The sequence below is a fragment of the Ceratosolen solmsi genome, unplaced genomic scaffold, assembly GCF_000503995.2.
Source record: "Ceratosolen solmsi marchali unplaced genomic scaffold, CerSol_1.0 scaffold7, whole genome shotgun sequence".
Lineage (NCBI taxonomy): Eukaryota > Metazoa > Arthropoda > Insecta > Hymenoptera > Agaonidae > Ceratosolen > Ceratosolen solmsi.
In genome coordinates, this window is record NW_011948413.1 from 466,556 (window position 1) to 484,570 (window position 18,015).

At 25.4% G+C, this 18,015-nt stretch overlaps 1 protein-coding gene across 1 annotated transcript in view; it reads left to right on the forward strand.

The window, feature by feature from the left end:
- The first annotated feature begins 1,932 nt into the window (after positions 1-1,932).
- The window catches only part of kay (transcription factor kayak), a 36,019-nt gene continuing 19,936 nt past the window's right edge, over positions 1,933-18,015 (forward strand). Inside the window, exon 1 of the mRNA XM_011505612.1 lies at positions 1,933-2,328. Coding sequence (XP_011503914.1) covers positions 2,182-2,328 — 147 coding nt within the window. The 5' untranslated portion in view covers positions 1,933-2,181. The remainder of the gene's footprint in view (positions 2,329-18,015) is intronic.

Genomic DNA, 18,015 nt, shown 5'->3' on the forward strand with positions numbered 1-18,015 from the left:
ATATAAATGAAAAAAATCAATACAATAGTTTTTAGTCACTGCTAATCCTATGCGAATGCTGTACAAATTCTATTAAAAGCCTTGTATTTATGCAACAATTAAAAAAATATTTGTTTAAATATTACCACAATTAATTAGTTATTACTTAATAAACATTAAGAAATTATTAATATATACTGTAATTAATATGTCTCAATTTGTTTTTTCAATTTACAAAGTTCATAATAGGGTACACGTATTTATAAATTATGAATAACTGAGGATATAATTTTACAATTTTATGAATTTATTCAGTTGTTTTGTAAGTATATTACATACATTTTTTCTCATATCAGAACGCATCAGGATTATATTTTTATTGTATATAATCAACACCTCTAACCTTCACCCTGGAAAGGATACCAAGCTGTCTATCCAAATTTACAGTAGTAAATAGATTTTAAAATTAAATCTATCTAAACACAAAAAATTCCAAAACTGCACTAATCATGTGACATATCTTTAGTCAATTCTAGATTTTTTAAAAATATAATATATATAATGTTAAAAGGTAATGGAAAAAATAATATAAATGTGATAAGTGATGTTATTACATTTTGTAGAAAGTTATTAGAAAATAGAGTGCTAATGCTACAAAAAAAATTTTCAACTATAATGTTATTAAAAATTAGTTTGTGTAGTTGGATTAATTCTTAAAATAAATTATAGTGACATTTCAATTTAGTTTATATATTTACATATATACAATTTAGTTTATATATATACATATATACAATTATATATATGCTTCATTTTATGTATTTAAATTGTATTACATAAATACGAAGGAATTAAATTTGTTAATAGTAAATAGTATTTTAGTTGACAATTGGAGTTATTTCACATTTCTAAGTAACATCAATTATTAAAATAATTTTAATGCTATTAAGATCATTTACTATTTATAATTTAATCTTTCTATTGTCTTTTGTTATTTGACAAAGGCAAGGAAATTATTTATTATAAATTAAAATGAAACCTAAATTAAAGGTAATTCATTCAATGTTTTTAAACAATAAGTTACTGATTCATCATTTTTTTCTTTGTTTTTAATATACATTTTACAATCAAAATTATGTACTTTCTTTCATCATTTGTAATCATCGAAAATATCTCTAATGAAAATGGGTTAATAACTTTGCATCTGAAATGTCTATATATTAGAACATCAATGTATTAAAATAATATAATGTATAAGAACTAAAAAATATATTTAAGCAAATTATTTTTCTTGTGGATAAAAGTAATAAAATTAAAAAATGAGGTATATATTAGGATGCTGAAAATGAAAGTTATTAAATTAAATAGAAGAATGAATAATAATTTCTATAGTTGCTGTAATATGAATGTGGTTATTGAAGTACAGTTATATTTTGTATAAGTACATATTATAACAACGATTTAAATGCAAATATTTATAATACATAATGAAGCTGAATCTATAGCACGAGTTTATTAATCTGTTGATCGAAGATTGCAAATTGTGTTTCTTGGCGAAGTCTCCTAAAAATTCGTCATTTAACTTTCCCTCATTCTTCCTGTTTTTGTCTCTCCCTTTCTCTTTGGATTGTTGACTGAATGGGAGTTGCTATCGCAAATCAGTAATCAACTCAGAGGGGTGATGACGTCACGAGAGTGTAGCATAACAACGGTACTTGTGGCGGTGGTGGTGGCAGCAGCAGCACAGTGGTTGCACGCGCACGCGCGCGCGTTTATTTGTACGGTACAAGTGAGTATGGTGGGAGAGTGTGTACTAGCAAGGGCGAGAGAGAAAGAGAGATGAAGTAAGTGACTAAAGTAGTAGCGGTGGGAGGCAGCCCACACCACTCGTAACTATATAGCTTTCGTCCAGTCACGTTGATGGACTCAGTCAATTTGTGAACTGTCGTGGAGTACAGATTAAAATTTACGCGCACTGATTTTTGTAAGCTTCTCTTAATTTTTAACTATAAAAATTTAGTTTTTGATAATTAGTCAATAACTGAACATCTTTCGCGTCATCGAACTCTTGGATTTTTATTAAACCGCGTCGTCTATATCAGCTTACTGTGATTTCGATTTGAGCTGCAACTTGCTCTCGCCGGTAGACGACGAATATCTCAGGAGTCGGACCCCCAGTCGGAGACCCATACCGGCCCACAGATGTCGCAACGCGTTCCCAGCGCGAGCTTCTATGATAACATCGTTGACGAACACGAACACAGTGCTTATATGATGTGCTCTATGTATCCACCAACGACGCCCATGAACGTTTCAGACCTTTGGGACCTCACTGACGAGAAGAATTTGGTGAGGATATACTTTATTGTTCAAGGCTCTGCCCTTCTTACCTTTTCTATAAGGATACTTGATTCTCCCATTGTCTCTCATCATCTACCCAAATGTACAAAAGTAAATAAATTTTAAATCTAATCCAATTAAACACGAACAAACCCTAAAATGCACTAATTGTCTGATTATAAGCTGCATGGGTATTTGAAATTTTATGAAATAATTTATGTTGATTTAATCTTAGCTCGATGTACATAAGCTATACGTAACCATTTTTTATTAAACATTATGAAAAATAAATTTTTATAAATTAAAAGAATGATTAACGCCCTAAAGTATCTCTATTTTTATACATTATACATCTCTTAACAAATATTATTACAATGTTTATATGTTTATAATTTTCACAGTTTTCTAATTAATGATCATATATATTATCGATATACCGACATTAGAATTTGTTTGTAAATCATTACTTTTATTACAATTTTCAAAAAGTTTTATTGGAAAGGACAAACTTATAGAATTTTTAGTTTTTAATATTTGTTAGTTAATAAAATTATGAATGAAATGAGTGCGTTATATTAATTCTCCGTAATTTATTTCATTATCATATTTACATTCAAGAGTTTTTATATGCCTTTAATCAACGCGCAGTTTAAAATAAAAATTTTGTAAATTCAGTGTGTATTTCTGGAATAATTTGTTTGAATCATTAGTTTTTAACAAATTCAGCTACCAATAAACATTATTTCAGGCAAAAAAAAAAGAAATTCGCCGAGTTCGAAAGATAACACGAAGATATGACGCAATGTACGAAAATACATAATATGAATTTGCGATTTTATCCTGCATTGTTGATAATTATCTCAAAGAGTTTTCGATTGTCGATACTCACAATCAGCGAAATTCAGATGAATCGTGTTTTCTATTCCTATTATCACGCGTACACGATCAGGCACGACAACGCGCGCCTATTTTGAATGGTTCATGAGACTAGTGTATGGTTGGCCTTGAACAATTTGAGCATAAGACAGTAAGATGTGAGAGATCAAGCTTGAAACCTGTATCACTGACAACATCATTGCAGATCAGCTCTTTATCATGACGTCCGCACGTTATTAAACGCCGTAAATCTCGTTGAAATATCTCTATAGTAAATTGTATGGGCTCGGCTTGACGTAGTTTGTTATCTAGATTACAAATTTGCCTAATCAGTTACTACTATTTGCCAAATAATACCCGTTTGTACTTTTAAATATATATAGATTATTACATGATTATTACAATTTTCATTATCTTCTCTAATCCACTGATTAGAAAATATCGATTAGTCAATATAAAGAATACTTTTTCAAATGTTTATCTTTGAATGATTTGTTCCAAGTTATATGCCTTGGTAAATATTAATTATTAAAATATTCTCTTTCAGAAGATCCTCTTTAGTAAATTTAAATACAGAATATCAAAATATTAAAATTTTGATCATCACTTTTTTATTTGAAAAATAATTTCAATTTTATCAGAAAATTAATAAACGTAGAAAAGCTTTTAATGAAAGGAAATAAAATTTTTATTATTTTATTAGAAATTTCGTTTGCTTAATATTTAGTCGCGTTAAGAAATTGAACGATATTCAATATGTGATGAAATTACTAATTACAGTTAGTTGTTATTCTACAATACTTAAAATTTATCATGTTTATAATAGAAAAATTAATATAATAATTGTATAAAATTAAAATACAAATGCATTTAATAATAAAAATTTTATTGTCTACTTAGCTAGATGTTTTGTACATTTGTTTTAATTGCTTATAATGAAAACGAGCTCTTTTAATGCCAGCATCTTGCCTTGCTATTTTCTTTTATTAAACTCAATTAAAATCAATTTGGAAAATAAATGTTATGATAATGTCTTACTTTAATTTGTCATTTATATCATTGTAATTTTAGATAACCGTAGTATGATGGAATATAAAAGAGTTAAAAATATAAGTAGCTCCAATTGATTTATTAATTTAAATGTAAAAATATACTTACTAGACCATGGTATGCACGTACAGAGTTTTTTTATAGATGAAAACTCATAAAGAAAATTCAGATAAAATAATACAAGAATGAAAAATTAGTTAAATTTAAATATTTACACGATCTTAAATGAAATAACCATACGAAGCGTTACATTTTAACTCAAAATTATATTTCATTATTCAGAAATATTTAGTATGAATTATTATTATTATCTTTACAAATATGTATTAGGATAATAAACAATATAAGACTGTCCGAAGAAAAAGAATAAGTAATTTATCAAATTTCTTATGTGTTGTTCGTATAAATTTAAATCAATGCGTTTTCAATTTTCGATTAAAAACTTATTATTTTTATTTTCGATAACTTTTGTATTCCAAACGTAAGTTTTTTTATTATAAAGACGATGGCTATTGTATTAAAAAATTTTAATTTAGAATAATTTAGAAAATTTGCAGGTTATAATTTTAATTGCAAACAGTATTACTTAGCTAATAATTTAAGAGTTACTAGTCAACAAGTTTTTTCAAAGAATGCTTTCTTCACTATTTCACTGTTAATCTTAATAATGCTAGGTTTTATAATATTTAAATAATAAATATATATTTAAAATAATTAAATTAATTATATTAATTTTAGATTATATTAAGAAATAACATAAAATTTAAATTAATAGATATAAACTGACACTTAATAATCTGTAATACTGTTAATGTGTTATTGAAAATTTAATATTTCTTGTGTACTTAATATACGTTAAACTTAGTAAGTTAAACTTAGTAATTTGTAAACGTTTTAAGCTTTTTAAAGTTTCGAAATAAAACTAGTGCAGTTATAATCCGCATGGTTTTAGTATATTATTAATTTAGTTACAGATTAAAAATGTCTTTAATGCAGAATATTTATTTGTAGTTTATCATAATTTGTTAATGAGAGAAATACTATTTTTGTAGTAAGAAAATAGAAAATTCTTTTTGTTTTCTCATTCATTATAAACTACTATGTAATAAATAACTTTTTAACTAATTTCCCTTGACCTCCAGTGACTCGCAACGCTACAAGGAAAGGTACAGTGCCAAGCATTAAAAAGTTTACTAATAACAGTTTTATAATCATGCTTTCAGTGTTGTTTTTGTCCTGCATTGAATCGCGACCAGGATACAATTACCGATCGATAGATTGCGTTATCGTTGCCGATAAGCATCGAGTCTCTTTCGCGCACATAGTCGCTGGAATTTCTACATTCGGGTGCATGTCATCCGAAATTAAGTCAAAATTATGAGAACGCGTGTAGGTGTTTTTTAACTAGTGACGTAAGTAGGGAAGAGATACTTTTTTAAGTCGAAAATTTTTCTGTTTTCGTAAATATTTATAATATAGATCCTCATTTCTACGACTTGATATATCAACTCTAACACTATGTGCATAATAAAAGCTGACGTCTTTTATTTTTATGACAAATGAACTTCAATTTGATGACAGCTAATGACAAAAGTAACTATAAATCAATAAATTTGTGTATTTTCCTTTTGTATATTCTTTGCTCTTCAAATAGATAAAATAGAACTGTCAACGGATCCTAATTAATAAATTTTTAATTTAATATTTCTATAGCTACTGCAAAATTTATATTTGAACTTATGTTGTTTTATAAGTTACACGTTAATTAATTTTTTATATTTATTAAAACTTACTTATGTACACAACTGTTACAATTTTTGTTATTATTTAATTTACCTTACAAATAAAGAGTGTCATTCAAAAGCTGATTTTTTTAGTTACCAAACAATATATAATCCAATTCATGTTTTAGTATATGTCCTATAGTTACAATAAAGTATCAATAGTTTAAAGAATATAATGTACTAGTAATATCATAAAAAATACAAATATAAATTTAAACCAAGATTTTAACAATACCGAATAATTTCAGCCAGTGTAGCGAAATTATTTAATAAAGAGCTAAATAAATTCTTGATTATTTAATAATTGAAAAGCTGTATGAGATAAAAATAATAACTTATTTAAAAAGAAAAAGGTGAATATACGGTGTAAAAGAACGAAATTATATAGTTTTGAATATTTTGAAAATTTCTTATATAATAATAAAACAGACTCTAGAAGAGTAAATTTATCTTATTCCAAAATTTGTTGCTATTAATTCAAAGCTATGGTCATTATAGACGAAATAATCGAGTCAAAAATGATAAATTAAGAAAAACAGCAAAAATAATATAATTAAGAGAAACAAATACAGGGGTCAATTAAATCGTCTTATAGCTAAGCAAATCCTTGAAATCAATCAAGTGCAAAGTATTGGTACGGTATTCAATTAATCAGCGACTTACAACTATATGCTAGGAGAAAGAGTTAAGGAGCATCGCGACAATGGGCACAAGATAAAAAAACAAAAGAAGGTTATTAAATCTGACAGGAAGTGCAGAGTTAACGTTCATTAACCCATACCAATTAGTAGTGTTTTGCACGAGCTACCACCTCTGAGCTTTCAGTGCACAAGCTTGACTGAGATCGACGATAAGAGAAAAAGATATCCCCCTCCCTCGATTTCTGCAACTCCTTGAGAATAAACTAATTTAACGCATAAGTATATATGTATATACATATATATCATTTAAACATGTGAACGTCACTCGGGAATACATAACAAGTAAAAGTACATTAATACTTTTACACGCCAAATTGACGTTAATTTTCTGATGGATTTTTCTCTGCCAATTTGTTCTTATAAATTCTTGCAAATTTTGGAACTGTGTCTCCGGGATCTAGCACATTCATTTAATAGATAAGTCGATGTAAAAATGTAACTGTTTTTGACAAACCAAAGTAAAGTAATTAATCGGTTGCTTCTGGACCGATCAAATTCTAGTGATGTTATTCACGAGGTTGGACTTATATATATTTATACTTATACTTACTTACTCTTCTAGCTCAAGCAATATGATACTCTTGTTTGATTGTTGAAAAACATAATTCGAGTTTGATTATTTTTTTATATTTGTTAAAGTTTTATTTCTATGCCAACCGTATGTCAGGAGTGCATTATTCATGATTTATCTAATTGCAGTCACGTTGAATGATTTTATATTCAACGCTCGGTTCAACAAGTTATATTCAACAACTCAATTGTTTTTTTATTAAAAACTTTTTTTTTAATATGCAATGTAATATAAAAATAAGATTATAAACGTACATTTTCAGTTAATATTTTTAAAAATATTTGATTAAATTTGTTATTAAATTAAATATTTGATTTATAAATATTTGCATAATATATATATGAATTCAAATTTAAGAGATATAACAAATAAAAATACTGTTTCAACACTGGATGATTCATCTTGGTTTTTCCAAACACTCTAGGTATTTTATGCTGTTAATAACAGCTTTATCTTTCGTAAATTAAAATTTTTTGCCATTTTGTAATAATTCATTACCAATAATAACTAACAATTACGAAGTTCTTCAAATATTATATGTAATTTAATTTTATAATCAATATTATTTCAAAGTTATGAAATTGCCAACATTTTTTGCATGAAATATAATGCTAAAGCAGGAGTCAATACACAAAGACGAATGAGTGCAATCTTTCGAGGATAGAATATATTTCCTGGTAATGTTATCAGTGATTGTCTAGTAAGCGCAAGTACCTTATGATTCAATGATGCGCTACTGGTGTAGTACTATGATACCGATTTATGAATGAACCGTTGGCTCTCTGTTATACGCCTATGCATGCTAATTAGGAGTTTGGCTGATTGTAGATCTTTAACAATGCTGATATGTCCGATCGAGTAAGATGTATCTTTGACATTCCTATTCATGTTTGACTAAGCCACTTTCAGCTCCATGCTTCGTTTTTCTTCTATTTTCGCATATTTTGCTTGTGTTAACAGGCGAGCTGACGTTTTATTGGTATCGTAGCATTTAGGCATAGATTATAATACACTGTGATTACAGGTGATTGACAGTATTGTGCATTGTCGGTAATTATAGCGTTTACGAATTATAAATGTCATTTATCTATGATGGTTGTCCTAATAGAAGGTCTATTGTCATTACTTTCTACTTATTTTTATTGAAATATTATTTGAATAGTACTTATTATTTTATAATATGCAAAATTTTTATTAAGTTTAGGCACTTACCGTTTCATTGCTAAGAATTACTAAATGATATTAATATTATATCATTATATTAATATTATATAATAATATTATATAATTGTATAAGTATAAAAAAATTTTCTGAACGCAATATTTATTATCATTATTAATAATTTAAACATTTTACGATATCAATATATAATGTATAAATTCTTATAATAAAAACAGGATAGAAGAATGATATTCAAATGCTTGTGACCTTGAAAGGAGGCTAGTTCTGCTCTCTGTCCTCTCTCTCTCTCTCTCTCTCTCTCTCTCTCTCTCTCATCTCTCTTTTTTTCTTACTGTAACTCTCGTTATATATTTCGTTATTCTTCTTATGTGATGTCAATACGTTTAATCGCTAAATACTTTCCCATGCAGAATCTCGGACTTTTTCCAATCTCAATCCTCGGCAGATTGTATTTTTACGCTCTCATAATTTCCTGTTGATTATTTATAACCAGATTCAATAATTTATTCTTGAAAATTGTTTTACCGTAAGTTTATTATAAACTGAATTAGTTAATAATTCATTCATATTTTAATCGTCAAATATACATAGATGACGAGGTTTTAAAATAATAATGGAATACTACATTGACAAATTACGTTTTTAGTTTATTATTTCATATAAATTCCCTTTGTATGAATTAGTTTTAATAATTACTTACAAAATTTCGAAAATTTATAAAGTACTATCGGTTCGAAAATTAATGATAACGGTAGTAGGTCATCCTTATCATACCGATCATCCCACTGTTAAAAAGTTATGTGATATTGAGTAATGTTAGAAATATTTTATATTTTTATTAATTTTATTCTCTATTTTAAAAAGAAATGGTATAAGCACAGATTAAAAAATACTACGTGTATCCCAGTCTCTACACCGTATAAATGTGATGTCAATTAATTAGTTTCTATTTTAAATATGCCCTATTTACTGTTATAAATTTTAACGATAGAGCGTTCATTAAGATAAATCAATCATGTTTTGATATTTATGAAATTACAATTAGGAAATGCATTAGGTACTGAGAATCAGTACGCTATGAGTTGAAATAAAACTTAAAAATTAACTGGAGAGTAGAGAATATAACTATCGGATGCGACATTTGGTCCTTCGTAAAATAGGAGAAAGCATTGGTGACACGCCTTCACAGAGAAAAAAAATTGTTCATCTCGGGATTAATTTTTTTCATTGCACTATCAATAGTATCAATACACTGTGAATAGTAAATTACTATTATACAATAGTAATCAAAAGTAAATAGCACTGTATGGATATATTGCGTTTGTATTCAACTATATCTATAGATATTGGTTTTTGCAAAAAAGCCACTTGGAAAAAATACTGATAATGTTTGCATTTGCATAATTTTTGCCAAGAGACATAATACATGATTTTTCCTTTAATAATTTATTGTATGCATATATTATTTTATGTTTTATCGCAATTTTAATCGAATTTTCGTTTAAAATTTTAAATAACCGAAAATTAAGATATATATTATATATAAGTAAAAGCTATATATAATATATATCTTAATTTTCGGTTATTTAAAATTTTGTTATAAATTAGGCTTTTATTGCAGTTTTTACTTTTCGAATTCGATATTTGTATTGATTTGTATTGAAGTAAGCTTCTTAGAATTCTACCTCACCGGTTTCATTTTGTAAATTGATAAGATTGTTTAAATTCAGTAATATTTTTATTCGCATATGAAACTATTATTATAAATTTAGAAGTTTTTGATAAACTATTCGTATTGTTAAGAAAATTCTGTTCTTCTTTTATATTTAACTATAAGATATAAAAATGTAAAGTACTTAGCATAGGACAACAAAAAATAGGATTAAATTTTTTAGAACGATAATGGATGGACAATGATGATCTATACGAGAACTATTTTTACCGAGATGGACCTCTTTACCTAGAGGAAGCTGTAAAGAGAGTAATAATAATCGACTTATGAGGCCGCAAAGGTGCAATATGTGCCCTGAAGCAAATGAGCCATATTTTATTAGTATCATACTTGAGCGGACATGAATAAGTAAAACACCGACAATTGATTTTAACTGAAAAATGGAACAAGAGTTGCACGCGCTTACTCACACATAGATGACACCTGCATTTTAGGCACTACAGTTAACTCCGGATTTGGGACGGATTTAAAATATCAACGAATACTATAACTTGAATTTTTTCTTGGCAGCTTCGTCGTAGATTGACTCAAATATTTTATGGATAAATGGCATGCATAATCTATCTTGATGGAATATTTCAAAAGGATAAGAGAAGAAAGTTGATAGCAATTCTTTTGAGTAATTATCGAATAAATGAAAGGAAGGAGCTCTTTATTTTCCTAAATGTTTATTTGTTTTAGCTTTATATGTACCTGAAGTTGAAGGAGTGCTTCTTGTAAGTATGTAAAATTGTAATTAGCTTAGAAAAGTATTTTAGGACTAAATATAAATTTACATAATACGAATTTAAAATAATTGTATTTTTATTATGGCGTGTTAAAAATTTATTGTGCAATTTAGCATCAATTCCTTATAACATCAAATTGTAATATTACATTGATTATTACCTTTTTTTAATTTATGTTTAAATCTTCTACTATTTTGTTATTTTCTTATGTAAAAATTAGTTTATTACGTGCTTCGCACAAATTTGAAAATTAAAAAAATAAGTATAGTATTTTTAAAACATGAGAAATATAGTCAATTTTTATAACAATTACTTCGGATATAAATAATAAGTAGTAATTTTTTATTTGATTTCTAATGTATGTCAATAATCTAATACTCATCATGCTTAAAAATGTAATCATTGGAATAAAAGTTTAAAATAAATTTGACTTTTTTTCTATTCTTGAATAACTGTATTAAAATACACATCTGTAATTGTGTTGTTTTATTAATCAAAATTAGTTGTAATCTATTACATTCATTATTAAAGAATTACGTGTGACAAAGAAACAGTGTGAATGACCTTTGTCCTGTAACATATTTAATGTTTTATATATTAAATTAAACTATCTGCATATATATGTATATATAATATTCTACCTATTAATTACTACGCTTGCCTATTACTTAAATAGAAATTACATCTTTTGAATACTAATATCAAGTACATATAAAAAATAAGCTGTGCATGCGAATACGCTGATGAACATTATGGCGGAAATACCTTTGCGACTGCGTCATATCTTAGGAATTCTTTGAAGCAGCTACGTACAGTAAGAACAAATGAAACGACAAACCACAAAATTCGATTGGGAGTTTTGAAATTTCCTTTAGCCCCTTTCTTTTATCACGCATCGTTTTTTCTTTTACATGATGTTTTGATTAAAATTTTTTACATTTTTTCAATAATTTTCCAATAAGCAACAAAATGTATCGAAAATTAATCTAAGCCATAAAAATTTGAAATTACAGAATTTTATTATTCTTTTTTTCTATATTTTTTTACTCTGCTCACGGAAATAATATTTTTATTGCCACTTAAATTAATACTATGCATTCTTAAAGTGGGCCAAAATGATAGTTTAGCATTAATTATGATGCAGAATGTGATAATAATTTTTAAATGTTAGTCTGAAAAATAGTTATTTTAAACTATTTTTATTACAGTATATTTTTAATATTTCTTTGGGATATTGGTTTTTATATATTTTTGCAAAAAAGGATTTTAAATAAATAAATAAATTTGAACATTTACTCATAGATATAACTACGGTAAAAATTCACTGTCTATATATGAAGTTTTATTTATTTATATAGCTATTTTAATAAATAAATAACTTGAGAATTCTATTAATTATGATTCTATTAGTCCGGTTATAGGAATTGTTGTAATGTTTAAATTGTATCCATGCAGTATGCATATATTGGAATATACATAAAAATAGAATTGTAGTAAATAAATATATTTATTTTTAATATCTTTGCTGTGCTAGTAAAAGAAACAATTGAACTAAGTAAATAAAATATTATACATTACCATTTAATAATTCTTGTTCAAATATATAAAATGTATAATACATTTTTTAACACATTTCCGTTATTCATACAATATTCTGCTTGAAAATTACATTATTATGATCAAATGACCAAATTAGTAACGGTAGAAGGACTTATATTTAATGGCGTTAGATAGAGTACAAAACGCTTCTCGATACAATAAATTTAAATGTTATTTTTAATTTAAATATTTTTAATAATATCATTTACAATGATATTCCGTTCCATCTACGATTATTTACCTATACTTTAGTATATTTGCTTCTGTTCAATACTTTTATACACTAAAAATGATAACGATTATATTTCTTACGAATAAAGCATTAATTAATGTGAAAAGATTAACTTACAAAAAAAGGTTTTGTCGCTCATTAAAAACAAAACAGAAAAGCTCCTTATTGATATTTTTAATAGAATTAATTTTGAAGAAAGAATAGTTAATTCTGCGCATCGTGGACACTATTTTATTAATTATAAGTAGTTATAATAATTATTGAATTTATAATTTATATTCGTACATTAATTTTAAATTTTAATAAGTCATAACTATATTAAGTTTTACTAGACTGCTTATAATTATATTACAATTATTATTCTAATTATAATTCTTAACAATAGTGATATTATAAAATTTAATATTTTATTAAATTTGATATTACATATCAATGCTTGAGAAATAAAAACAGTTATTAACATCAAGGAAATTTGTATAAGCCATTCATTTTGCTGTTAGGGGTTAAGTAAGTACGGTGAACTTTTGTCATTGAGCTATTTGGACAATAAATAATATTTTATTTATCGATTTATTTTATTTATTAGATAACAGTAATTCCTTAGCCAAAATTATATTTTTATAGATATCCCAGAAGACGACTTTTGTAGAAAATCCGGATTTAATTTTTGGAAATATAGACAATTCTTATTTAAAGCATTTCAATTATTAAATAATTCTACAAATTTGTATGATTAATAATTTCTTGAATAAATCGTTATTTTATGAACTTGTTCGAATTTTAGCTATTAATTTTCTTCGTCAGATTGAAAGGTGTAATAAAAGCTCATTGTATTATTAATAAGGACGAAAAATGGTTTCTGGAAGTCCAAATTTATTTGAACTCAATTCCAGTTGGTACTGTAAAGTCAGAATACATATTTGCGAAGGTCAATACTTCAACGATGACAATATGTTCCCCTCAGTTTTCATTGCTTATTCTCAATATAATCTTAAATCTTTGCTGCTCGTATAACAATAAAATACTATACTGTTTTTTAATTGATATTATTAACGTTCATTGGTATTAATAGCAATTTTACAAATTTATCTTCTATCTCTCGTATATCTTTATATTTATTATTAGATATAATGAACATTTATTTACATAAATCATGAAAATTTATTCAATTAATTGAAAAATCAAAAACTTCTGCCTCTTTTTAATATGTGAAATACATTTGATGTACTGCATGTAAAAAGTAGTTACTATTTACACATAACTTAAAAGTTGGTTATGCAATTGTAGTCCGTGAAAAGGAAAGAAAGCCGAGGATAGAAGAGAAAGCAAAAATGAAACGGACATTAAAAGTCGCCGATCGATGGATATTTTGTATGGCCGAATGCTCGACACTATTCTCAATAATAATCATCAATTAATGGGTAAAAATGGGCACGTTTGATTTCAATTAAGAGACCCTCTCTTTAAGGGGGCGACGACCGCTCGATAAAAGGAGACACCAAGTTATTTAATTTAATTTTATGTTTCTCTGTGTGATTCTCCTAATATTCACATCGAATCGGTCAACTTCCTCTTGCATATCATGCACTTAACTTAATTTCTTAAATAACTCTCCTCTATTAATAATTTCATCTGCTATTTTTTATCTATTTTTATAAATATTCTTATAGATATTCCTCTTTCTATTTCCCTTTATTAAACGTCATCGTTTTATAATTGATATTGTGATTTTTCACTGAGAGGTTGTGCACGAACAATCTTAATTAAAACTATGTTGGAAATAGTGTTCATCTGAACGACATCACACAATACATGAACTTTTATAATTGGTCTAGTCTTTAAAAATATTAGATTAATTATTTTCAGAATCTATTTATGTATGTATTGAGTAAAATTTATACTAATAATAAACATATTTTATGCATAAAAAAGTTAATATTTTTAAATTTTAACGTTTACAAAATATGGAACATTATGGTAATAACTTAAATTTTATTCCTTACTTATTTAACAGATGCATATAATTTAAGGTCAATGAGTTTTTACTTAAAAGTACCCAAAGCAAACTCATAAGAGTCTTTTGTTTTTAAAATTAAATTGTCGCATGTTTATGTATAAATAAGTTTAAAGAAACAATGCCTCTGTATATGAAATAAAAATTGTTTGCATTTAATTAAATGCTCTTGTTGACTAAGATAACAAATCTATTAAATTTTATTTATAATATATTGAATTGAATAAATAATTTTTTGTTTTTAAGTTTCCTAAAATGTTCAACGTCTATATCATGAATTAAATTTTAATAAACTTGTTAAAAAAGGTATCACGATAAAAATTACATAAAATTTCTAAATCATTACAATTTTAAATAAATAAATATGGAATAAAAAACTTAAAAGATCATTAATAGAGCGTCACCGTTTAAAAAAGCCGATTAATCACTATTACCATATGCATTTGATGGTAAATTTATGCTCATAAAATTGTGGCAACATATGAAAACATCACTTATTGAAGCCACATCTTCATCTTCATTAATTTTCGAGTTTTTTTGTTCGAAAAACAAGGAGGCTTTTTCGTCCTTATCGTATGAATTGTCGATAACAAAAATGATTACATATCAGAGATACTTAAACAGACAACGCATAGCTTGTGCACAACCTTTTTTACTTTTTACTTCAATAGGCTATACACAAAGATAATAATGATCACGGATATACTTTCTCGAAACATGGCGAGAAATGAACAATACTTTTGTAAATTGAATGCCTTTGCTTTTGTTCCATTGTTTTGTTTGTTTCCCACTTAATGTTTATATACATGAATTATAAAAGTTTCGAAGTTAAAATTAGTTTTGATATTGAGCTGAATATTTTAAAGTTAAAAACTAAGATTATGTTTTGGAATAAATATCAGTTAACAATTAAATTTACAAGAAATATAGAATTACAAGTTAGAACATTAACTGGTAAATAATAAAATTTGTTTACAATAAATAATTGTTTAATGTTAGATAGAACAATAAAAATATATAGTGCAAACTATTTTTGGATTCATGCTATAGTGAGAAAATCATAAATTACAAACTTTTACAACAAATTTTCATAATTAGTTTAAAATTTTTACAAAATCTGAATATTAGAATAAAATATTAAAATTTCGAATAATTCAAATTTTAATACTTTCAATTTTAATAAAAGTAAGTTATATGAACATTAATTGGATGTTGATACATTTAGTTAAGTTTATCGAGATGTCAAATAATTTGTAATATTCATTATAATAAATTATTTTAAGTTTTAATGTATTAAATTTGATGTGTGCTTTTTTAAAGAATTATCCAAGTCAATTTTAAACATTTATTTTGAAACAAATACATGGTATTTCTTTTTTGAATGACGCTCATGCAAGCTTCCGTTCAAGCTTAAATGAAAAAATCTTCTTTGTGTTTGAACCGGAAACGAGTTTGTCTTTAGGATTTGTTTTTCTTTTTTAAATAAATATGCGAGTTCTTAAAAGTAGTGTCATTTAGGTTTTTTCAAGTAAACTCTTATTGTCGTTTATTTTGGATATTTCATATCCAAAATATTAATTTATAACATATTTTTAAAATATGTCAATGAACTAATATATTCGAAGATTAAACCAACTTTATTATTACAATAAACTATTCTTTGTTTTAATTATTCATTCAATAATACTTTGAATTACTTATTTCGTTAAAGAATATAATTTAATAATACCCTATAATGATATTTTGCAACTAATAATTTTAATTGAATTTTTTATTATCTAATATTTGCATTTGGCATGTATTATGAATTTTGTTATGCATAATATTCAATGAATGTAATGTAGTTTAAATATAGAGATGGGCTATTTTTTGCATTGTTTAATATATCACAGAAGGATTCCTGATATTGTAGATTTTCCTTTAACATATTGTACAGTTTCCGATAATACCAGCGCTTGTAGGTGTTAGTCTTTCTATATTAAATGGCTATTAAATGGCACAAGTACATTTATTTATCAGATGAATCAGTTTACAAAAATTTGATCCGAGTATCAGATTATTAAATAAAAGTTTAATTTTTTATAATTCAAGAATTGTTTATTCAGATGTCTTTGCTAATAAACTTTGATCGTAGTGCGTCAGTAGAATTAAATAAAAAACATAATATATTGAATCTTATATTTGATAATTTTTTTCAAAACATATGTCTTTTTTAATGTATACCTTCTTATTCGTTATAAATAATATGGAAATATTTTTAAATTGACATTAGATTTAAATTAGATAAATATATCAAAATATCTAACGTTTATAGATAAATCGCAAGTATATTCAGTTTATAGGTATTGTTAAATTTTATTTTGTTTTTAGTAAAACCTTTATACAATTTAATCAACGCTTGTCTACGTATAACTTTTATACTGGTATGTAAAATGTACCACATGTAAAACTAAATTTCTAAAATTATTTAAATTTATAAACTATTACAGAATTTTTTCGTCAAAATTTAGAACATGAATATTCATTATAATCTACGGAATATGATTTTGTAATATAAAGAAATAAATTGCATAGTTTTCATTATTCTGGTAAGTTTTGACTACATATAAATTTTTTTAAATGAGCATAAATATTAAAAAAATCGTATATAAAATCGCAATAGTAAATTAAAAAATTTAATTACAAATTATTACATCTTGTTAAAAATTATTTAAACAACTATATACTATTAACTGTAGATGTTTACAAGTGAATTTATTTTCATACTTTATAGGCACTATAATTGCAATTGTAAATATAAGATTTGTGATCATACAGTTGTATATTATAACGTTATATGTATAACGTAACTACTTCAGTAAATGTATTTAAGCGTATCAAATATTTTTTTAATAATAATAAAATTTCAAAATTAAAATTTAATTTAAATGAAATAAATCAGTAAATAAATAAAAGAAATACTGTCTTAAATCAAAGAAAGGAAAAAATTAAATACAGAACCGAATGGTAAATTAAAATCCAATTCAATATGTAGGTTTTTAAAAGATTAAAAAGTTATACGCTGTTTTATAGCCTGTCAACGTTGTTAAAACATTCCAAATACTTGAGCTTTCTAAAATTTAAAAACCGAATTAGCTATATTTGTTATATATTTGTTGTTCCTTAGCAATCATTTACCAATACAACTTATAATCGGTATATACCAATAAAGTGTTTTATAAGTGAC